This window comes from Phyllobates terribilis, unplaced genomic scaffold (genome assembly GCF_046119375.1).
Source record: "Phyllobates terribilis strain yellow unplaced genomic scaffold, ASM4611937v1 Scaffold_13__5_contigs__length_258822181, whole genome shotgun sequence".
NCBI lineage: Eukaryota > Metazoa > Chordata > Amphibia > Anura > Dendrobatidae > Phyllobates > Phyllobates terribilis.
The window spans coordinates 191,877,204-191,902,218 of record NW_027362773.1 but is presented as its reverse complement, the minus strand read 5'-3'; the positions used below and the strand labels follow the sequence as shown (position 1 = coordinate 191,902,218).

General features: G+C 45.5%; 1 protein-coding gene across 1 annotated transcript; it reads left to right on the top strand.

The window, feature by feature from the left end:
• Window positions 1-929: 929 nt before the first annotated feature.
• Window positions 930-11,443, top strand: DYNLRB2 (dynein light chain roadblock-type 2). The gene is made up of 4 exons (XM_073659580.1): window positions 930-1,066; window positions 1,174-1,249; window positions 10,061-10,228; window positions 11,121-11,443. Exons 1-4 carry the CDS (start codon window positions 1,064-1,066, stop codon window positions 11,162-11,164), a joined length of 291 nt encoding a protein of 96 aa, XP_073515681.1. The 5' UTR covers window positions 930-1,063; the 3' UTR covers window positions 11,165-11,443.
• Window positions 11,444-25,015: the final 13,572 nt, after the last annotated feature.

Sequence of the window (25,015 nt, the reverse complement as noted above, 5' to 3'; positions counted from 1 at the left end):
TGGGGTGTACATGTGGGGGAGGTATTATGGGGTGCACATGTGGGGGAGGTATTATGGGGTGCACACGTGGGGGAGGTATTATGGGGTGTACATGTGGGGGAGATATTATGGGGTGTACATGTGGTGGAGGTATTATGGGTTGTACATGTGGGGGAGATATTATGGGGTGTACATGTGGTGGAGGTATTATGGGGTGCATATATGGGGGAGGTATTATGGGGTGTACATGTGGGGGAGGTATTATGGGGTGTACATGTGGGGGAGGTATTATGGGTTGTACATGTGGGGGAGATATTATGGGGTGTACATGTGGTGGAGGTATTATGGGTTGTACATGTGGGGGAGATATTATGGGGTGTACATGTGGTGGAGGTATTATGGGGTGCATATATGGGGGAGGTATTATGGGGTGTACATGTGGGGGAGGTATTATGGGGTGTACATGTGGGGGAGGTATTATGGGGTGCACATGTGGGGGACGTATTATGGGGTGTACACGTGGGGGAGGTATTATGGGGTGCACACGTGGGGGAGGTATTATGGGGTGTACATGTGGGGGAGATATTATGGGTTGTACATGTGGGGGAGATATTATGGGGTGTACATGTGGGGGAGGTATTATGGGGTGTACATGTGGGGGAGATATTATGGGGTGTACATGTGGGGGAGGTATTATGGGTTGTACATGTGGGGGAGATATTATGGGGTGTACATGTGGGGGAGGTATTATGGGGGTGTACATGTGGGGGAGGTATGGGGTGTACATGTGGGAGAAGTATTATGGGGCCACATGTAGCGGAGGTATAACACGTTGTTATCAGTTTCCCGCCAGCAGTTAGTTTCCTGTTTACTCATAAGCACCATGACAGTGCCCTGCACTACTCCACAGTGACCAGCAGAGGCAGCAAATCCCTAACTCCGAGCGGCCACACCACGTGACTACCTCCTGGTGGAAAGACCACGCCTTCACCTCTCCCCGTCCTGACGTCGTTTCCGGTGTTCCCATAGTAACCGGAGAAGAGTCGCTTTGTTGTCAGTCGCCTTGTGCAGCAGCGGAGGCAAGATGGTGAGTGCTGGGCTCCCGGGACGGCGGCGGCGGCTCTGCTGCTTCTTGCACTTGTCGTGTAGTGATCTGTGATCTCCTAACACCGGGATCGTTTTATTAATTTGCAGTCAGAGGTAGAAGAAACACTGAAGAGGATCCAGTCCCAGAAAGGAGTGATCGGGACCATCGTAGTGAATGCGGAAGGTGAGATTGCCCCACTGTCATCACTGCCATACCACTTCATAGAGCGGCTGCTAAAGCTCCTCATTCTAGACCAGTGGTCCCCAACCTTTTTTGCACCAGGGACCCAGCAAGGAGGGGGTGGGGTGGGCGGGGCTTTGGTCATATGGGGGCGGGGTAATGGAGGGATTTGGAGTTTAGTGCATACTTATCATATAGTGTAGACCAGGTCCCCGCCAGGAGCTATGCCAGGAGCCCCACATAATGTGCTGTGCCAGGAGCCGCATCACTGAGGCCCCATCACGCCCTGCAGCAGGACAGGGCAGCTGTCCTGACAGCTGCTGTTCAGCTGCATTTACTTCATCCCAGGGGCGGACACAGACTGTAGTGGGCCCCTGTGCAAGAAATTTTTTGGGGCCCCCCCCGCCCTTCATAAGGCAACAAAGTTATGTAAACATAACCCCCCCATGTGCATCTCTCACCCCCCCATGTGCAGCTCACCCCCGTGCATCTCTCATCCACCCCCCGTGCATCTCTCATCCACCCCCCGTGCATCTCTCATCCACCCCCCGTGCATCTCTCATCCACCCCCCGTGCATCTCTCATCCACCCCCCGTGCATCTCTCATCCACCCCCCGTGCATCTCTCATCCACCCCCCGTGCATCTCTCATCCACCCCCCGTGCATCTCTCATCCACCCCCCGTGCATCTCTCATCCACCCCCCGTGCATCTCTCATCCACCCCCCGTGCATCTCTCATCCACCCCCCGTGCATCTCTCATCCACCCCCCGTGCATCTCTCATCCACCCCCCGTGCATCTCTCATCCACCCCCCGTGCATCTCTCATCCACCCCCCGTGCATCTCTCATCCACCCCCCGTGCATCTCTCATCCACCCCCCGTGCATCTCTCATCCTCTCTCCCGTGCGCATCTCTCATCCTCTCTCCCGTGCGCATCTCTCATCCTCTCTCCCGTGCGCATCTCTCATCCTCTCTCCCGTGCGCATCTCTCATCCTCTCTCCCGTGCGCATCTCTCATCCTCTCTCCCGTGCGCATCTCTCATCCTCTCTCCCGTGCGCATCTCTCATCCTCTCTCCCGTGCGCATCTCTCATCCTCTCTCCCGTGCGCATCTCTCATCCTCTCTCCCGTGCGCATCTCTCATCCTCTCTCCCGTGCGCATCTCTCATCCTCTCTCCCGTGCGCATCTCTCATCCTCTCTCCCGTGCGCATCTCTCATCCTCTCTCCCGTGCGCATCTCTCATCCTCTCTCCCGTGCGCATCTCTCATCCTCTCTCCCGTGCGCATCTCTCATCCTCTCTCCCGTGCGCATCTCTCATCCTCTCTCCCGTGCGCATCTCTCATCCTCTCTCCCGTGCGCATCTCTCATCCTCTCTCCCGTGCGCATCTCTCATCCTCTCTCCCGTGCGCATCTCTCATCCTCTCTCCCGTGCGCATCTCTCATCCTCTCTCCCGTGCGCATCTCTCATCCTCTCTCCCGTGCGCATCTCTCATCCTCTCTCCCGTGCGCATCTCTCATCCTCTCTCCCGTGCGCATCTCTCATCCTCTCTCCCGTGCGCATCTCTCATCCTCTCTCCCGTGCGCATCTCTCATCCTCTCTCCCGTGCGCATCTCTCATCCTCTCTCCCGTGCGCATCTCTCATCCTCTCTCCCGTGCGCATCTCTCATCCTCTCTCCCGTGCGCATCTCTCATCCTCTCTCCCGTGCGCATCTCTCATCCTCTCTCCCGTGCGCATCTCTCATCCTCTCTCCCGTGCGCATCTCTCATCCTCTCTCCCGTGCGCATCTCTCATCCTCTCTCCCGTGCGCATCTCTCATCCTCTCTCCCGTGCGCATCTCTCATCCTCTCTCCCGTGCGCATCTCTCATCCTCTCTCCCGTGCGCATCTCTCATCCTCTCTCCCGTGCGCATCTCTCATCCTCTCTCCCGTGCGCATCTCTCATCCTCTCTCCCGTGCGCATCTCTCATCCTCTCTCCCGTGCGCATCTCTCATCCTCTCTCCCGTGCGCATCTCTCATCCTCTCTCCCGTGCGCATCTCTCATCCTCTCTCCCGTGCGCATCTCTCATCCTCTCTCCCGTGCGCATCTCTCATCCTCTCTCCCGTGCGCATCTCTCATCCTCTCTCCCGTGCGCATCTCTCATCCTCTCTCCCGTGCGCATCTCTCATCCTCTCTCCCCTCCCCCCCATGTGCATCTCCCATTCCCCCCACTCCTAGTTAATTGTATTTAAAAAAAATAAAACTTGTTATACTTACCCCCATGCGATCCCTGCAGAATCCTGGCGCTTGTCCAAATCGCTGACACCAGGTTCTCCTGACTTCCGGCCATGTGACGGCGCCGTCACATGACCGGAAGTCAGGGGAATCATGAAGGTGCTGCCGCAGCAGCGCAGCGCTAAGGTGTCCCGGACCCGGCGCTTAGCATGGGGCCGGGGGCCCCATGAGGAGAGAGACGCACAAGAGGGGGGCTCCGAGGGGGCTCCTACCGGCCGGGCCCCATACTGGAGTCAGGGCAGTCATGCCCTGATGGCGGCCCTGCTGGAGGCTGGAGGGGCCCCCTCTCCCCGCGGACCGGCTGAAAAACCCCAACGGCCCGGTCCTGGTCCGCGGACCGGCGGTTGGGGACCTCTGTTCTAGAGGGTCGCGTCCTACGCCCCCTGCACCGCCCCGAAAGGGTGGTGTCCTGTGCTCCCCCACTGCCCTGTGGGGTGGCGTCCTTTGTCCTCAGCACTGCCCCGGAGGGGTCGCGTTCTACAACCCCTGCCCCACCCCAGAGGGGTCGCGTCCTATTCTCCCACACCGCCCTGTGGAGTGGCGTCTGCAGGGGTGGATTAAGACTAGTCAGTGCCCACGATGCTGAAATGCTCTGGATTTTTCCTGAGCGTTTCTGCATCTCCCTGGCAGAAAAAACGCATGCGGATTGTACATGCGGATTGTACATGCGGATTGTACATGCGTTTTCCTGCCAGGTACATGCGGATGTGAAGCGTTATTCACTTGCATTTCTGCATGCGGGTTGACAAGCGCTTTCCAGGCGATTTTTAGCATCACTTGGAAAGTGCTTGTCAACTTGGTCACACTATATAAATCCATGCAAACAGCATGGATTTATATAGTGTGACCGAAAGAATGTTTAAAAATAAAAAATAAATCTATACTTACCTTCTGATGGCCCCTGGTGTCTTGCTTCTCTCCATTCTCCCTTGTTGGGAGATCGTGGTACACTGAAGGACCTGCCGACGTCAGCGTTGCGTGACCCGTCACATGACTATGTCGTCAGCGCAGGTCCTTCAGTCCATCGCGATCTGCCGGCATGAGAGGAGGAGCGCAGCGCGGGCTGCCAGAAGGTAAATATAACTTTTTTTTTTTTATTCTTTTTTTCACAGTTTTCTATGGTACCCAGGTCCGGAGGAGAGTCTCCTGTCCTCTACACCCGGGTACCATCCGCACATTGAAACGCGTGGATTCCGCATCTACATATACAGTGATGCGTAATCCATGCGTTCCAATGCAAGAGAATGGCGGCGAAAACGCAGCACTTCTGCAAAATAATTGGTAGTGCTGCGTTTTTTTCCGCAATAATAATCCGCAGCGGAAATTTCCGCAGCATGTGCACAGCACACGCGGATTATCATTGGGGAACATGGCAGGCCTTCTACCAAAAGTTTTTTAAGTGTTTCTGCAGCGTTTTTGCCGCTCCTGAAAGGCTTAAAAAACGCATCGTGGGCAAACAGCCTTAATATTGAGCAGAATTAAGTATGCTGACATCCCCCTATATACAGTTTGAGCCTCCACATAACTCCCTAGATACAGTATGAGCCCGCACATAGCTCCCTAGGTACAGTATGAGCCCGCACATAGCTCCCTAGGTACAGTATGAGCCCGCACATAGCTCCTTAGATACAGTATGAGCCCGCACATAGCTCCCTAGATACATTATGAGCGCACATAGCTCCCTAGATACAGTATGAGCCCCCACATAGCTCCCTAGATACAGTATGAGATCCCGCATAGCCCCTATATACAATATGAGCCCTCACATAGCCTCCTATATATAGAATGAGCCCCCACATAGCTCCCTATATACATTATTAGCATCCACATAGCTCCCTATATACAGTATTAGCATCCACATAGCTGCCTACATACAGTATGAGCACCCACATAGCTCCCTACATATAATATGAGCCCGTACATAGCTCCCTTCTCTAATCGATTGTCGGTTCCACAGTCAGCTCAGAGAATGGTCGAATGCAAAATGCAGCTACCTGGGAGACACATCTGACCACTGCATGAGGTGGCCCGAAGGCACCCCCCTGACGGCTGTAACCCGTTAACATGCCTCCCCTGATTCCCCTAGGTATGGCCCTGTATAGTTTATATGACAATACATGACTGGTATCTATAGTATAATCAGAGATGTGTCCTTCTGCCAGAAGCCTCTATAGATTGTGCAAGCGCAATACCTGCGCAGTCTGGCCACAGACAGAAAGACACATCCACATCCCAGACAGGGATGAGGAGTGTGGCGCCGGAGATCGCGGTATGCATAAGCACTGAGCGCTTACCGCGATCTCCGGCAACATAAACACATACGTGTTCGGTCCTGTCATCTCTGGAGAGGCCGGGGGAGGAGTGTGGCGCAGGCGCCGATTTCCGGCGCTATTTTAGTGAAGACAAATATGAACAGTGTCTTCGACAAAATGGACAGCGTGGTATGCGCGTACTTTGGCGCCATTTTGTTGAATACACTCTGCACATTTGTATTCATTCAAATGAAACCAGATATCGCGCTATGCGGACATGTGGAGCATGGACCAGAGTGAGGGGGGAGCATATACCAGGATGGGGGAGCATATACCAGGATGGGGAGAAGCATTGGCCAGGATGGGGGAGCATATACCATAATGGAGGGGGGGAGCATGGACCAGGATGAAGGAGCATATACCAGGATGGGGGGAGCAGGATGGGGAAGCATATACCAGGATGGGGGAGCATATACCAGGATACGGGGCCAGGATGGGAGAGCATATACCAATAAAAAAGCTCGCCACCCGGGCGTAGAACAGGTTCAATAGCTAGTATGATATACTGTGATACAGACATTAGATGTTATATCCTATACACATTGTTATATCCCATCTGATGTCTGTACCACAGTATACCATACAGTAATTGATATACTGGATGACATTTTTGTACATGGGTATACACTGTACTGATCACACCTGGACCTGCCTACAGGACCTCACATATTATATATGGAGCAGTATAGTATGTGACGTCCTGTAGGTTCAGGGTTGATCAGTCAGTGCTGGATCCGCTCTGCTGATGTCTGTGGTCGCTCTGCAGGGGCTCAGTGTGATTTATTGCAGGACTCTGAATTTTCCTGCAGATCTGGTGACGATGGAGCCGATGACCCAGAGTGACCTGATCTGCAGCAAAGGTCAGACTCCGGCCGTAAGTCATACAGAGCCCCTGCAGAGCGGCCGCCGACCTGACACTAAGGGATCCGTGTGAACTCATCAGGAGGGGAGCAGCGTCCTGCAGCCCCCTCCTCACTCCAGACATCCTGCCAGGACCCGACCTCGACCTCGTATTTACCGCCATCCACTGATGCATGAGCTCCTCTCCGGCAGGATGAAGTGAAGCAGCTCCAGGCGCTGCTGTGTTACGTCAGTCCTGGAGACACAGCCACGGCATGCAGGGGGCGTGTCTGTCTACCTGATGCGGCCGACATCTAATGGTAAAGTGCGGTCCCCCTGCCCCTGCCTCTCCAGAAAACATTATAATGAGGGCGATCTGGCAGTGGGCCCTGCCGGAGCCTCGGGCCCCGGGCGGTAGCCCAGATCGTCCTCATTATAATCCGCCTATGGGCGTCTGTGCCCCCCGCACCGCCCCGGAGGTGTGGCTTCCTGCTCCTCCGCACCGCCCCGGAGGTGTGGCGTCCTGCTCCTCCGCACCGCCTTGGAGGGTTGGCGTCCTGGGTCCCCCGCACCGGAAGGGTCTCGTCCTGTGTCCCCTACACCTCCCCGGAGGGGTCGCAGGTAGTAGTGTCCTGCGCCTCTGCACTACCCTAGAATGGCACAACCCATCTCCTGCTCCAATGACCAGGATAGGAGTGACCTCTGATCCCAGGTGTTTGACCGCTGTGATCAAAAGGTGACCCTCCCCACGCCATCAGTAGGATCAGTGATGATCTGATCAGGGACTGTGGGACCCCTGTGCCTAAAGGGACTTTTCCATCTTAGTAAGTGACTGCATATTGCTAGGATATTGCCATCACTTAAAGGCTTTGTACACTACTTGGACAAAAAATTTTGATGTTTCGTTTTTTTTCCCTCCTCTTTGAAGTCATCACTTTTTTTTTTCCCCATCGACATGGCCATATGATACTTCATTTCTTTTCTGGGACGAGTTGTAGTTTTGAATGACACCATTCATCTTCCTATATAATTTACTGAAAGATGGGGAAAACAAATTCCAATTTTTTTTTTCTTTCCTTTTACTTCGTTCATTTATTTTATTTATTTTAGCGGTCCAAAAAAAAAAATTCATAACTATGTAAAGTATCTTTGATTTTCTGAGAAGCATTAGTTAATAAATATATATATATATATATATATATATATATATATATATATATATATATATATATATATATATATATATATATATATATATATATATATATATATATATATATATATATATATATATATGTATTAATACAGTACAAACCAAAAGTTTGGACACACCTTCTCATTTAAAGATTTTTATGCATTTTCATGACTATGAAAATTGTACATTCACACTGAAGCATCAAAACTATGAATTAACACATGTGGAATTATATACTTAACAAAAAAGTGTGAAACAACTGAAAATATGTCTTATATTCTAGGTTCTTCAAAGTAGCCACCTTTTGCTTTGATGACTGCTTTGCACACTCTTGGCATTCTCTTGATGAGCTTCAAGAGGTAGTCACCGGAAATGGTCTTCCAACAATCTTGAAGGAGTTCCCAGAGATGCTTACCACTTGTTGGCCCTTTTGCCTTCACTCTGCGATCCAGCTCACCCCAAACCATCTCGATTGGGTTCAAGTCTGGTGACTGTGGAGGCCCGGTCATCTGGCGTAGCACCCCATCACTCTCCTTCTTGGTCAAATAGCCCTTACACAGCCTGGAGGTGTGTTTGGGGTCATTGTCCTGTTGAAAAATAAATGATGGTCCAACTAAACGCAAACCGGATGTAATAGCATGCCGCTGCAAGATGCTGCGGTAGCCATGCTGGTTCAGTATGCCTTCAATTTTGAATAAATCCCCAACAGTGTCACCAGCGAAGCACCCCCACACCATCACACCTCCTCCTCCATGCTTCACGGTGGGAACCAGGCATGTAGAGTCCATCCGTTCACCTTTTCTGCGTCGCACAAAGACACGGTGGTTGGAACCAAAGATCTCAAATTTGGACTCATCAGACCAAAGCACAGATTTCCACTGGTCTAATGTCCATTCCTTGTGTTCTTTAGCCCAAACAAGTCTCTTCTGCTTGTTGCCTGTCCTTAGCAGTGGTTTCTTAGCAGCTATTTTACCATGAAGGCCTGCTGCACAAAGTCTCCTCTTAACAGTTGTTGTAGAGATGTGTCTATTGCTAGAACTCTGTGTGGCATTGACCTGGTCTCTAATCTGAGCTGCTGTTAACCTGCGATTTGTGAGGCTGGTGACTCGGATAAACTTATCCTCAGAAGCAGGGGTGACTCTTGGTCTTCCTTTCCTGGGGCGGTCCTCATGTGAGCCAGTTTCTTTGTAGCGCTTGATGGTTTTTGCAACTGCACTTGGGGAAGCTTTCAAAGTTTTCCCAATTTTTCGCACTGATTGACCTTCACATTTCTTAAAGTAATGATGGCCACTCGTTTTTCTTTACTTAGAATTTGTATTATGGCAAGAAAAAAGCAGCTAACAGTCTATTCAGTAGGACTATCAGTTGTGTATCCACCAGACTTCTGCACAACACAACTGATGGTCCCAACCCCATTTATAAGGCAAGAAATCCCACTTATTAAACCTGATAGGGCACACCTGTGAAGTGAAAACCATTTCCGGTGACTACCTCTTGAAGCTCATCAAGAGAATGCCAAGAGTGTGCAAAGTAGTCATCAAAGCAAAAGGTGGCTACTTTGAAGAACCTAGAATATAAGATATATTTTCAGTTGTTTCACACTTTTTTGTTAAGTATATAATTCCACATGTGTTAATTCATAGTTTTGATGCCTTCAGTGTGAATGTACAATCTTGAAAGTCATGAAAATACAGAAAAATCTTTAAATGAGAAGGTGTGTCCAAACTTTTGGTCTGTAATATATATATATATATATTTTTATATTTTTTTCCAACTCATTTTACTTTATATTTTTTGTTCTCTTGACTTGAATCTGCCATTATTTAATTGATTGTTTTATATACTTTAATACTACAGTATTGCAGTATATAGAAGGATTACCCATATCCTATTAAGCCCAGCCTACGGTTGGGCTTCATGGGAGTTTAAAGATGATGATGACTTGAGACTTCAGCCACCCTGGCAACTTATTGGTAGTTCACAAACCCGTCCCAGGTGAGGGACAATGGCCATCAGAACAGTAGTCTCGCATTGCGTCTGTTAGAGGACACTACCAGTCACCACTTGTGGAAACCCTCTATTAGCCAGAGCAGATGACAAGTAACACCGGAGTCAGATACATCTGCTGGTCACACCATGAGATCACGTTCTATCATTTTATCCAGCTCCAGCTTTTCTTGTCTTCCTTTGCAGGCATCCCTATAAGGACCACACTGGATAACTCCACCACAGTGCAGTATGCCGGCCTCCTCCACCAGCTCTCCATGAAAGCTAGAAGTACAGTACGTGATATCGACCCTCAAAATGATCTGACATTCCTTAGGATCCGTTCCAAGAAGCACGAAATAATGGTCGCTCCAGGTATTTTTATTATTTATTATTATTATAGCGCCATTTATTCCATGGCACTCTAGATGAGAAAAGGGGTATACATCATAAAAAACAAGTACAATAATCATGAACAATATAAGTCAGCGACTGGTACAGGAGGAGAGAGGACCCTGCCCGTGAGGGCTCACAATCTACAAGGGATGGGTGAGGATACAGTAGGTGAGGGTAGAGCTGGTCGTGCAGCGGTGTGGTGGAGCGAGGGTTACTGCAGGTTGTACGCTTGTCGGAAGAGGTGGGTCTTCAGGCTCCTTTTGAAGGTTTCCATGTTGGGGTAGAGCGTTCCAGAGTAGGGGGGAGAAATCTTGTATGCGATTGTGGGAACAGAAGATAAGAGCTCCAAATCCAATCAGTGCACGCTCCAGTTGCTGCTGATGCCGCCTATGTAACACAGCCGGTCTCTATCTGCTATGAAGCAAGTTCTGCTCCTGAGCCGGATCTATACTTTTATTAGTCTGATAAAAATGTACGTCATAGGTTAAGAAGTTAAATGGCCCGGCATCCAACATACCTGACCTCCACTAAATCCACTCGCACTGCGAGGGGGCTTGGGGTTTCCGTTTTGGTTATTGGTGGGAGTCTCACTGGTGAAGCCCCCAGTGATCAGACATTTGTCCCCTATCCTGTGATTAGGTGATAACTGTTATTAGTAGAAAAGTCCCTTGGAGCACAATTTCTAGCATTCCTACCAATGTATGATGTAACCTAGAACCTACTTCATCAGTACAAGATCCATCCTACATCAGCAACTGTAGATCTACATAAAGTGTTTCAGTTCCATTCATGAATGTGCCGTGAAATACATAAAATTTCAGCCTTTTGTTTCATGCACTTTTTAATCTTTTGCCTTTTTATTTTCTTCCAGATAAAGACTACTTACTGATCGTTATCCAGAATCCATCAGACTGATCGGTGATCTATCTGCCGTATACTCGTGTTTTATTAGGGTTCTGTATTTATGCAGCTGCAATCTCACAGGAAGGGGAAAAGATAGAAATATGTTATAATCCAACCAAATTACACTGTTTTTTTGGAAGCTGTAAAGTCCATCTTAAGATATTAATACAATTAGCTAATTGCATCTATCGGGAAAAACCTCATCTTGGATAATATAACCTGTTATTATAATGTGAGGGCAAAGTGTTATCCGGTTTATTGGACTTTAAATAAAGTATTATTTGCAATGAATTGATGCCTCCTTTTATTTTTTTTCATGGTTTTCAACACAATCCCAACATTGCCATTAACTAAATTGGTATATAGCCTAATTTGTTGCTATATATTTAACCATAAATTATCTTTTTTTCATGTCCTGGATGATCGTGCTGAGGCTTGGGCTCTACAGGACAAACTAAAAGCTGGACTCTATAAAACCGTTTATTGGTAGAGCCATTGATCTGTAGTGTTCCTACTACCTCCAGTTATGTACATGGTGCCAGTTTGCACAATAATTGACTTTTCTAAATCGCTGGCATTGCCGATTCTGCCTCCTAAGTGGCTGCTGTAAAATATCCTACATCTATCTCCTATACTGTACTGTATATAGGGAGCTGCTGTGCCTCGCAACACATTGATATGAGCAGCCTTCAGTGTGGACAGCAGCCGTGCTGCTACTCAGATACAGAATCTGCTTTGCAATGTATTTTGTTTTGTATGTATGCAAACTGCAGACGTGACTGAGTCCGTGTGCAGCTCTTTGCGTTCACCTAGATCAGATGGGTGTAGAATCTGTCTTGTACCCCTCCCCTCCTCGCTCCCTGCCCCACGCAGACCTTAGATCACTCATGTGCACGTCCTTATTGACCGAAAGCCCATAAGGACATTACATGAACGTCTGCCAATCATGGCAATTTTGACAGTACTGGCCGAACACGTGATGTGTGTGGGACCAACTGCACACTTTTTCCCGACACCGTCTCTGCCTCTGAACTTCCTGTGCATTTCAGCCCTCTATTCCTGTTCTCATCATTAAGTCTATTCAACTTCTTTAGGGATTACAATTCTGCTACCCTCAGTGCCATAGCTTCATCTCTGCTCCATCGGTTTCCATGGTTCTAGTTCTGCTCCTCCAGTTGTCGTACTGCCTCAACTGTTCCACCTGGATCGCCCTGCTGCATCAGCGCCTGCTGTCTGAGCTGCATATCTGCTGCTCATCTGGACCAAGGTCTTTAAAGATTCGCCTCTACTGGTCAGACATGGCAGAAAACTCTGCCCATGGATGCTAACGATGCAGCACTATCACTACCTTTACCGGTTTGATCCTGACAAAATTGTCTGGTAACGTAGCTTGCGCCGAATCAAAAGAAGAAATGTCCTAGCGGTGTGTGATCTCTTTGTACAAATGAATGCACAAGTAGAGTTTCTGGTCACACAATAGATGCAATCAAAATGATTCAACCCCCAATGCAAACTGGATTTAGAAGGCCACGTCAGGCTCTGCAAGGATTTCTTCTGAAACCGGCTCCCAGAAGCTTTCTTCAAGCCTCCTTCCATCTGTATCCATGCAACTGGGACACAATTCTTTGTCGTCCACCAAAGGAAGATGTCAACCTTCCTGTTTCCTTTTCCACCAAGTCCCTGTTTTTTCTACACCAACACTTTTCTTGACTTATCTTTGGCCATGCTGATGAATTGTCCTTTATTCTCCCTACAATCTCCATTGAAACTCATCGCTTCGAATGGCTCCAATATTCCACATGGCCTTGTTTGTTTTCGGACAAAGTAGGTGAAACTCCAAGTGGGAGTGTCACGGGCGTATCGGAGGTGACAGTCGCCCTGCAGTGGCTTGTAGGAGGTCTCCACGTTTGGCATTGCAGACAGCTTCCTAGATAAGAGGCTGTCTTTAGGACCCATCGACTACCTCCCTCTGGCCTGCGTGTGTATATAATATAATATGTACCTGGTCTCTCCAGGTGGGCGTCGCCGGTTATATTCATTCCTACGTGGAACTTGGCTGAAGTTGCATCATGTCCTCTTTGGAGTCTTGAGGCCGTGTGCCCTGTTGGAATTTCTTTTAAAGCTAAGTTGTAATTCCCCTGTGTTGTCTTCCCCTTTTGTCTTTAGAGTGCTAGCGGAGGTTGACTAGTGCTCATCTCCTTCCACCCCCAGCTATAGCCTTACGCCAGGGATAGTAGGGCGAAGCACATGATCGGTGACAGCTGCGGAGGCTGTATAGGGACATTAGGGGGAGACAGGATGACGCTAGTCCAGATTAGGAGGTCACCCCTTCCCCCTTTCCCTAGTGTCTGAGCTCCCTTTCCCTTCTGTGTTGCACTCACACCTGGCGTGACAGGGAGTTTTTCGATTTTTGAAGACTTTTTTTTGGGGGGGGGGGGGCATTCTTCCTCACATGCACACTTCTGGAATTTTAGGACCACCATGGATAAAACAGCTCTCACCTAATTTTAATTGGTCTACTAATAAGATTAGCGATGGCAGTATTTCCTGTTTTCATTGTTGCATCGAGGATATTCCTTGATCTCTTCTCTGCCTCCTTGGTATCCAGTATTTCATTTCTATACCGGGACTTTGTAGATGCTGTCTCTCCTAGGAAAAAGCAGGGACATTGGTGTCTCATTGCCCGTATGCAGTACCCTTCCTACCCAGGTCTGAATTACTTGGAGAGTATATCCTTAGTCTCCTCCATGGCTGTCTAGTCTAGGTAAAGCAGTACTTGGTGAGGGGCTCATTCGGAAGTCTACATTACCTGTTGGATCAGAGTTTTTCCTTGTAAAGAAGGATGGCAAATGACTAGTACATTTTTGGCCCTCATTTCTGTACTCTGACCAGATTGAGGAAGACCTCATTTTTAAAAAGCTAGAAATTTGCGGTGCCTATAACTTGATTTTGATTAAGGAAGGGGGTGAATGGAAAATGGCATTCAACACCTGACACAGTCATCATGGATTTCACTGGCATAGCCTGGGTTCGCCAGTAGCGCCCGGGGCAAGGCAAATATTTTTGCACCCCCTATCCTATGAACCATTAGATCTAAAATTGAAAATAATAGTTATGAATTGTTAGATATTTTTTGTTTTTTTATCAACCTAGCCCTAATGCTCGCATTTGTCCTAACTTTAATCCTAGTCCTAATCCTAGCTAGCTAGGATTAGAAAAATAGGCAGTGTATAGACAGTGTTCGATATGACAAAGCTCAGCTCACCACAGTGCGAGCTTTGTCGGTCGCCGAGCACAAACTTCTCTCTACTGTAACACTCTGCATAGGAATCTGTGGCACCGACCTAGATGTTAAAGCCCCTGGCTGCTTTAATTATCTAGTTCAGTATTCCCCAACTCCAGTCCTCAAGGCCCACCAACAGTCATGTTTTCGGGATTTCCTTAGAATTGTACAGGTGATAATTGCATCACCTGCACAGGTAATAATTCCATCACCTGGGCAATGCTAAGGAAATCCTGAAAACATGATCTGTTGGTGGGCCTTGAGGACTGGAGTTGGGGAACCCTGATCTAGTTGGTCGGCCATCGGGCAGGCACTAACTGCTCCCCTCCACTGGTCCAGGAAGAAAGGGTGGTGGAGTGAAATTTTGTGCCTGCATAGAATTTGGCGCCAGGGTATACAGTTGAAACCAGAAGTTTCCATGCACTATATAAAAAGACACATCCGCATGCTTTTCTCAATATCTGACATGAAATCAGAATAAACCTTTCCCGCTTTAGGTCAATTAGGATTACCATAATTCTTAATATTTGCCAAATGCCAGAATAATGAGAGAGAGAATGTTTTAAGGCATTTTTATTACTTACTGCAAAGTCAAAAGTTTACATACATTTCATTAGTATTTGATACTATTGCTCTTACACTGAATGACTTGGGTCACCCGTTTGGAATATCCTTTCACAAGCTTCTCACAATAGTTGGTCAAATTTGGGCCCATTCCTTCTGACAAAACTGGTGTAACTGATCCAGGTTTGTAGGGCGCCTTTCTCGCACCTGCCTTTTCAGCTTTGCCCATAAATGTTCAATAGTATTGAGATCAGGGCTTTGTGATGGCCACTCCAAAACATTGACTTTGTTATCCTTAAGCCACTTTGTTCCCATTTTGACAGTATGCTTTGGGTCACTGTACATTTGAAAGACCCATTTCCACGCAAGCTTTAACTTACTGGCTGATGTCTTGAGATGTTGCTTCAGTATTGCCACATAATCTTCTTTTCTCATGATGCCATCTATTTTGTGAAGTGCACCAGTCCCTCCTGCAGCAAAACAACCACACAACATGATGCTGCCACCCCCGTGTTTCACAGTTGGGATGGTGTTCTTAGGCTTCCAAGCTTCTCCCTTTTTCCTCCAAACGTAATGATGGTCATTATGCAAAAAAAATAAATTTTACTTTCATCAGACCACAGGACATGTCTCCAAAAATAAAGGTCTTTGTTCCTGTGTGCATTTGCAAACATTAATCTGGCTTTTTTATGTTTCTTTTTGAGTAATGGCTTCTTCCTGGCAGAGTGGCCCTTCAGCCCATGTTGATATCGTTTCACTGTGGATATTGACAAAATCTTACCAGCTTCCGCCATCACCTTCACAAGATCTTTTGCTTTTGTCCTTGGGTTGATATGCACATGTCAGACCAAAGCAGGTTAATCTCTGGGACACAGAACCCGTCTCCTTCCTGAGCGGTATGATGGCTGGACATTCCCATTTTGTTTGTACTTGCGTATAATTGTTTGTACAGATGAACGAGGCACATTCAGGTATCTTGAAATTGTACCCAAGGATGAGCCAGACTTGTGCAAGGTGACAATTCTCTTCCTGATATCTTGGCTGATTTCTTAGACTTTCCCATGATGCTACGCAAAGAAGCAGTGTGTTTCAGGTGTGCATTAAAATGCATCCATAGGTGTGTCTCTAATTAACTCAGGTTTTGCCAAAAAAACTATCAGAAGCTTCCAAACACATGACATCATCACATGGGCAGTCCAGAATTGTTTAAAGGCATAGTAATCTTAGTGTATGTAAACTTTTGACTTTGCAGTAAGTAATAAAAATGCCTTAAAACATTCTCTCTCTCATTATTCTGGCATTTGGCAAATATTAAACATTATGGTAATTCTAATTGATCTAAAACGGGAAAGGTTTATTCTGATTTCATGTCAGATATTGAGAAAAACATGCAGATGTGTCTTTTTATATAGTGTATGGAAACTTCTGGTTTCAACTGTATGCCCCTTTGGGCCCTCTCTATGTTACACCACTTCAATCTAGCCATGTCCTTTGGCTTGTGCCATGCCCCAACACTTTGTAAATTAAATGTTCTGAATAGATATGTTCTTGTCTAACTGGATGACATTTTTCATGACACCGATAACCTTCAACAAGTTTTCTCTGTTTTTATATAGACTGTAGGAAAACAATTTACTCAGAAAACTTGATAAACGCATGTTTATATGTCAGGAAATGCCATTTTTATGATGTATTGTTTCTTCTGGAAGTGTGCAGATGGATCCTGGAAAGGTTTCAGCAATTCTGGAAAGTCGACAACCTGAGGGTATCAATGTTCTTCAGAGATTCATTTGGCTTTGCCAATTCTTACCGGCAATTTTTCAAAAATTTCTTCTATCAGGGTCTTACCCGTTCTTAGAACTGGCTGGCCTATGCAGTGAAAACTGCCAAGTCCTGCTTCTCCTCTCCACTAGTTCTACGTCACCTTGAAGTGTGGATGCTTCTCCTCTGTTTAGGTCCTGCATCATCTTGAAGTGGATGCTTCCTCCTTAGGACTACAAGCTGTTTTCTTAAAGTCTTGCCATGAGACTAAAACCATCCAAGTTTACTTTTAGTTTGTTTTTTCTTTTCTCCAAGAAGTTTTACTTTGCAGAGCGTAATTATTGCATCAGAGACTGGGAGCTTCTTGCTATTAGATCAGCCTTTGAAAAATTGCAACATCTTCTTGAAAGGTCTCATTTTTCTGTGACAATTTTTACTGAACATAAAAATTTTGAATATCCTCACTACACTTACATTATTGTCAAGAGCGATGACCTCTCTTCTATTCCTGGTCTTTGTTGCTGATAGTAACTAGCCATAGCACAGCTTTCATTGCATTTGCTCTTTAAAGCTATGTTGCAACATAAGCATCTTTTAAGCTATGAGCAACAACGGCAGTTTTTATTTTAGATGGGTTTTCAAATATTTGACTTATCGTGCGTGCCAAAAATTGATTACAAATTGCACCAGAAAAATATTTTACACTGTAATTTGTAATGGTAATGAGCTCACTGATACCAGCGTGGTCCTGTAATAGGAGCCACTGATGTAACAAGTCCTTTTCTTCCTCCTGAATCTTCCCCATCACCTGTGAGTAATATTATTGATTAGTGGAAGGAACCGCAGCAACTCAGCCACGAAGCGGGGGGCCGAGTGCTGAGGAGCAGAGGGCAGAAAAGTCACCAAGGCTCTGCTGACCCCATAACTGCAGAGTCCAGACCTCCTCTGGTATTAACATCAAAAGGTATCTTACAGATCTGGGCAGTATCAGTGTGACAATATTATCATACTCCATTATTCACATCTGCCCACCTAGGACCTCAAATGTAAAGGAATCATCATAAGGCAATAAATAATTGGGAAGAGCCACCAGACTCAAAATATTTTCGTTGGATCATCATTTTTTATCAAAATATATGAATTTTATTATGCAAATACAATTGCTTAATTTGGTGGATACACATATATAGAAACCACAAAGTGTATTAAAATGACGCGCATAGTGGAAGCAATCTCTCAATAGTCCTGGGAAAAATCATTAGGACTTGACAAAGGCTCGTTTACCGAAACGCGCGTCGGGGCATGCACACAGGTGGCAGTGACTGAAGGGTGGCTTCCCTATTGACAGGTATATTATGGGTATATTATTTCTCATATATGTGCATGATGTATAAGTATGTATTAATTAAGCACCTGTCATTGTTATGACACCTGGTGGTGTTACACTTCACCATACTTTAACCAGTTACCCTCAGGAGTCCTAATGATTTTTCCCAGGACTATTGAGAGATTGCTTCCACTATGCGCGTCATTTTAATACACTTTGTGGTTTCTATGTATGTGTATCCACCAAATTACGTAATTGTATTTGCATAATAAAATTCATATATTTTAATAAAATATTTTCATTGGATCATCATTTGGGAGATTCATGGCCGAACAGCTGCATGCAGCCGTACATCACCAAGCACAATGTCGCGCATTGGATGGAGTGGTGTAAAGCCGCCACCACTGGACTGTGGAGGAGACGTGTTCTGTGCAGTGACGGATCGCACTTCTCTTATCTGGCATCTGATGGACGAGTCTGGGTTCGGTGAATGCCAGGAGAACATTACACGTCTGACTGCATTTTGCCAACTGTAAAGATTGGTGAAGGATGAGTAATGTTATGGAAATGTGTTTCAAATGTCAACCTCGGCTCCCCAGTTCTATTGAATGGAAAGCCTAATGCATCAGCACAAGAAATTTTGGACAATTGTAGCTTCCAGTTTTGTGGGAACAGTTTGGGGACAGCCCTTTTCTTTTACCCAGTTCAAAAGGACCATAAAGACATGGTTGTGGGAGATTTTTGGGAAGACTATGACCGGCCACACAGAGCCTGGATCCCCATCCCATCCAACACCCTTGGGATGAACTAGAAGGGAGATTGTGAGCCTGGTCCTCTCCACCAACATCACTGTCTGACCTCGCAAATGGATAAGGGGCAAAAATCCCACCTCCAAAACCTTGTATAAAGCCTTCAAAGATGAGTGGGAGCTGTTGGGACCATCTCCATATTAGTTTCTATGGATGTAGAATTGGAGGTCATAAAATCTCCTGTAGTTGTGATGTGGAGGTGTCCCTACATTTTTGTCACTATAGTGTAAATTTTAATAAACTGATCAGTAGGCAGCTCTATGGATAAATGGGAGTAGTCACTTTGATATTCAATATATACTAATATATCCGTATCAGTTGCATCCATAATCCGTTAGTTATCCATGTCACAATGGTAGTGTAGTGTGATTTATATGTGCACAAATATCCTCAAATGTGTCTGTACAGTAACACTGTCAGTGATCCGCAGAGAAGCCGCCTGATTCCCGGGACGCTTTGCTTAATAACATATTTGTGGAAAAGACAGGCGATTGCTCTCCAAGGAAAACAGGAGTAGACATGTTCTGAGGGCAAAGAAGAAATCATCCTGACATTTCTTAACATATAAGGGTCCAGTATAAATATATAATTCCAGAAAATAAGCACTGAGGCTTTAGCTTTTTATGGGCCAGATTTCATATTTTACTAACGTTTTTGATATTAGAAAACGGGGTTTACTGTGGGCAGTGATAATGTCCACCAGGCTTCATTCATCAAAAATTCTTTGCAGTAAAACTGCAAATCCGAGCTCAGTTTTAATTTCACCTGAGCAGTTTGGGAAATGAAAGACCCATAATATCATGACATGCTAGTCGGGATTTGCAGTAGTGATCTGTGTGAGTGGATCCAACCTGGAAGTGTAGGCCGATGTATACACAGGCTAATTCACAGAAACAAGCAACTTGTTTTGCTTGTCACTTTCCAGATCTTTCCATTTCAGTAATTAGCAGAATAAATGGTTTGTTCCGGGAGTTGCGGAACACAGGATCTATGGCTGAGGCTTATAAAAATAGTTCTTGTTGTCTTCAGTTGTCACAATTTGTCTGGAAGGTTTGCCATCATCATGTTCCTTCAGCTGCAATCAGCTATTCCAACTCCTGTGATTTCTACAACTTGCATCTACTGCTCCTTAGATCTGCTGGTTAACCATTCATTTGCTGTAAGCATTAGGAATTATTTTGACTTTTCACATTACGCAGCAACCAACTCTACAAACTTCTGTGGCTTCCGGTGTGACCTGCTCTTCTTGCTTGCCATGCATGATAGCCCGTTGTCCTGGTTCTTGGTCCTTGCCTCTGTGCCATAGTGAGAGATGTGCATGTGATGCCATATAGGGCCCCAGTCTTGAAATAAGTGTGGATCCCAGAGGTGTATTAAAATTTGTATAACTATTATATAAAGAATTACCTTTATTTATAGAAGTCATCAAAGTAACTTGTATTTAATCCTGAACAAACCCTATGAGTCAGACATGTATATAAATCGACGTAAGTGAATAGCAAGTTACACTGCATGCTGGGAATTGTCTCTGCTAGACAATCACCCCTGACTTCAATTAAATTTACAAGAAATAGTATAATAACATTTTCCTCTCGCAGTAACAGCTATAATAATAATCATATGCTTGCAGGTTTTGCAAATAAATTGTACTTTCATGATCATTCAGTCTGATGAGTGCCGGTAAATTGGTGCAGCCAGGATAATCCCTTGTGTTCCTGTTCACTTAGTCTACTAAAAATAAACTATTCTTCCAATAAGATACAAGTATTTGAAATATGAAGTATTATTATTGTCTCTAAATCATGGTCGCACCACCAAATAGTTGCCATTCCAGCTGCAAAATTAATTGGACATATAACATTTAATTTATAGCTAGGCTTGGTTCATCTCTAGGAACTAGAAATGTAATCTTAAGGATGCAGTCTATCTCAATGTGACCTTATGGTGCCGATGGGTTTCTTTGGCAGCTGAAGCCCTAAAAAGGGGCTACTCTACCTTCCAACTCGCTAAGGGCTCAAATTTAAGTCATTCCAAAAGAAAACAGAGACCCTTCTCTTTGTCCTAACCACAGGCCAATGTCCTTTCTCAATTTACATCTTAAATGATTTGCCCAAATCTTAGTTAATCGCATTGCTTGGTACCTTCTAAATATTACCCACAGGGATCAAGTTATCTCAAGAAGCTAAGGCCAAAACCACCAGAACCATATCTCCCTGTCATCCACTCCAGTATTACTACTGTGAACCGACAATGAACAGGTGTTTGCCCAGCGAAAAATGTGGAACTTTCTTTACATACATTACGCCATATAGGGCCTCAAAATCTTCTCTAGATTAGTAGCCTATATTCCACTCCTTTGGTGCTGTCAACATCATTATGGAATTATTACAAAACCCCCTATCACAAATAATCCATCAGGACCCTCCTTTGTTCCCCTTCATCTGTATCCTCTAACTTTGACCTGCTATTAAGCCATTTCCTCCAAAACACAAATACCGCTGGAATTTCCATTAAAGTCTCAGAACATAGTCAATGGCTATGTGCCCCTCTTTACTTTAGTTTCTGCCCTTTTGACATACAAATCCCTGTCCATTTATAAAATTGTTACTCCCTGTTCTGGCTAAGCCCCAGTCTTTGCTTCCTCTTTGCTTGGTGATTGCCCCCTCTGTGCTGTGCTGGTTTGCATTTCCAGTGTCATTCTCCCATTAAGGCTGGCTCAGGTGGCTGCATGATGCCTGAGTATAAAAATGCATAAGCTGCTACCATATGCATGCATCAGCTTACCCAAAAAACTAACTCAATTATACTACTTCAAGTTGCCACTCTGCTAACTTACGCCTACTTTTCCTGCACACTCGGCTTTGCTACTTTAAGGTGCCTGGTTGCCGATTGAGCTCAGCTATCTCTGGGTGCTGTCTGCCGACTTGACTCGACTGCTTCAAAATGCCTGTCTGCCGACTTACCTCTACTGTTTCTGCTAGCTATCCACACATTCCGCTCTACTACTTTAAGTTTCCTGTCTGTGGACCCAGATTTACTGTTTCTAAGCGCTGTCCAGGCATCTCTGCTATGCTACATCAAGGTTCCTTTATGTCAATTCAGCTCTGCTGTTTCCAGGTGCACAGCGCACATTTGGCTCTACTACATCAAGATGTCATGACAGTACTGTTTTCAGCTGTCCTTTATTTCAACTCTGTCAATATCCAACTTCTTCTATTGATAATATTTCCTCAGACTTCTGTGAGTCTGCAGACAGCACCTACAGCTCAAGCCCAGCCTGTTGACCCATCGTTTGCTGTAAGCACTATGAACTGACATTTAAAGACTAATCACTATGCTGCATTTCGTTCCAAGCTCCTGTGATTTCTATGAACTTTAAGAACAGCTTCGCTGTCAGTGGGTTAACCTATAATTTGCTTTGAACATCACAAACTGCTGTTCAAGACTGTTCACATTAAGTGATTCTGCCTCCTACATCTGTGTGCTTCTTCAGACCAGCCATTATCCTTTTCATCTGCCTTGGTTCTGTGGCTTCCTGCCTTACCTGTTTGCTGTCCAGCATAATCTATTACATAATAACATAGTTTTTAAGGTTGAAGGAAGACTAAGTCCATCTAGTTCAACCCATAGCCTAACATGTTGATCCAGAGGAAGGCAAAAAAAAACCCATGTGGCAAACACTAAGCTCCACATTGGGGAAAAAAACTCCTTCTCGACTCCATACGACAATCAGACTAGTTCCCTGGATCAACGTCCTATCAAGGAATCTAGTGTATATATAACCTGTAATATTATACTTTTCGAGAAAGGCATCCATGCCCTTCTTAAATTTTAATAGTGAATCACTCATTACAACATCATGCGGCAGAGAGTTCCATAGTCTCACTGCTCTTACAGTAAAGAATCCGCGTCTGTGATTATGATTAAACCTTCTTTCCTCCAGACGTAGAAGATGCCCCCTTGCCCCGTCTCAGACCTCAGAGTAAAAAGATCAGTAGAAAGGTCTTTGTACTGTCCCCTCATATACTTGTACATAGTAATAAGATCACCCCTAAGCCTTCGTTTTTCCAAACTAAATATCCCCAAGTGTAATAACTAGTGTTGAGCGAGCATGCTCGACACTGTTCGTTACTCGCCCAAGCATCACACTACTCGGGATGTTCGGCAAGCACCGAGCATTTCCGAGTTACTCGGGTGGGAGCTCTGGTCTCCGCCCTGCATGTTTGGCGCTCTTTACAGAGCCAATGAACATGCAGGGATTGCCAGCCAGTCACTGTAATGCTGCAGCCATGTTGTTTGTGGGCATTACAGTGATTGGCTGGCCACACAGCGTCACCTCGAGTATTTAAAACCGGGCGCCGCCATCTTGGACACAGTCGCTCCAGATCAGATAGTGTAGGGTCAGTGCTGCTGAGTTAGGGAGAGATATATAGTGCGATATAGTTAGTGTAGGGTCTGTAAAGGCTGCAAAATCAAACAAACAGTCCTTCGCAGGACTAATATCCATCCCAGATATCAGGCAGACAGGCTGTATAGGAGACGCAGTGGTTATACCAACAAACGCTGCATTACAGTCCTGTGTGCTCCTGCTGGTCAAATTGCTAGACTTAAACCCCAGGTCTCAGGGGCCAGGAAAAATCCTTTTTTTTTCATCTAAATTCTGTATTTTTTTTTCCCTCAGTCAGACTGTACAAATACGCGTCTTATTAACCTTATGGTATTTCCTTCCCCCCCAAAAAAAATTGAGTGTGTCTGTGACTTTTCAGACACCAATATATCTGTTTAAAAGATTCTGGTGTAGGCCACATAACTATAACTGTGGTTTTTCAGTTCCACGGTTCAAATCTCTGTATTATCCAGCTTTTGGCCTTTTTTCCGTAAAAAAAACAGTAATAGTGTCTCCCTGACTGTTCAGACACAAATATATCTGTTTAAAAGATTCTGGTGTACGCCACATAACTATAACTTTTTTATAAAGAGAAAAACAGAGTCACTATGGCTAGAAAATAGTGTATATTTTATTGGGAATAAATCCATTTAAAAGAGAAACCCGAAACATCAAAATAAGGTGCAAGGTAAGCAATGATAGAAACGACCAAACTGGCCACAGCCCACCAATATAAGGTGCTATGTGCTCATTCAAAATTGTGCAAAAATGCAAAAAATGGCACCTGAACATCCATAAAGGTAAGGTAATGCACCCATAGCCCCAGTCACAGAGTAATATGTTGCTTGCTATTTCGAGCTAAAGTGACAGAAAGGTATATAATTCACCTATGACTCACAAAACCTATTGGGGGTAATAGTCATACCAGGGTTGGCAGGCTGAAGGGTAGGCTGGCCGGGTAAAAGGTCACAGTAGTGTGCCTAGTGACGCAGTGACAAAAGACAAACCAGACCCGCAAAAAACAGTGCTACACATATATTAATTTATGCAAAATTGCAACAAATGGTGGCACTTAGAAAAATCCCCATAATAAGGTAGGATAATACTAGATAGTAGATAAATAGACGTTTAACACTGAGAACATTGTTTGGAATGGTATTCTTACCGATATTTGTATAGTGGGGGCAGGCTGGTCAGACAGAGGTCACAGTGGCATTCCCCAGGTCACAGTAACATCCCCGAGGTATCATCATCACGAGAGTCAGTTGAAACAGATAAGAAAAGGTCCGGTACAATAAGAAAGAAGAAATGATTTGATTTTCTAGAAAAAACTAAAGGAGTAACCCAGTTAAAATGAGATAAAAAACATTTAGTGTTAAAAACAAGAAAAAGGGGGAAAGTATGCCCACGACCACCTGCGCCCGAAACGGACGCGGTAGGGGCAAATGGTGGGTCAACATGGAATGTGATGTTACTCATAAATGTGAAATGTTATAAGAATGAAGAGAACGATAAAGACTCATTGAGTCCATGAGGTGACAATGTGCCAAGTGTCACGATCCACTTGGCTTCGACTTGTGCCAGGATCTTTCTTACATTGCCACCCCGTGCGCCTAAGTGTATGACATCTATCCCACGCACTTTGAGACAGCTAGGGTCGCAGTTGTGAACTGCCCTAAAGTGTTTAGGAATAGTTTTAAGTTCAGTAACGTCGACCGCCGTCTTGGCCGCG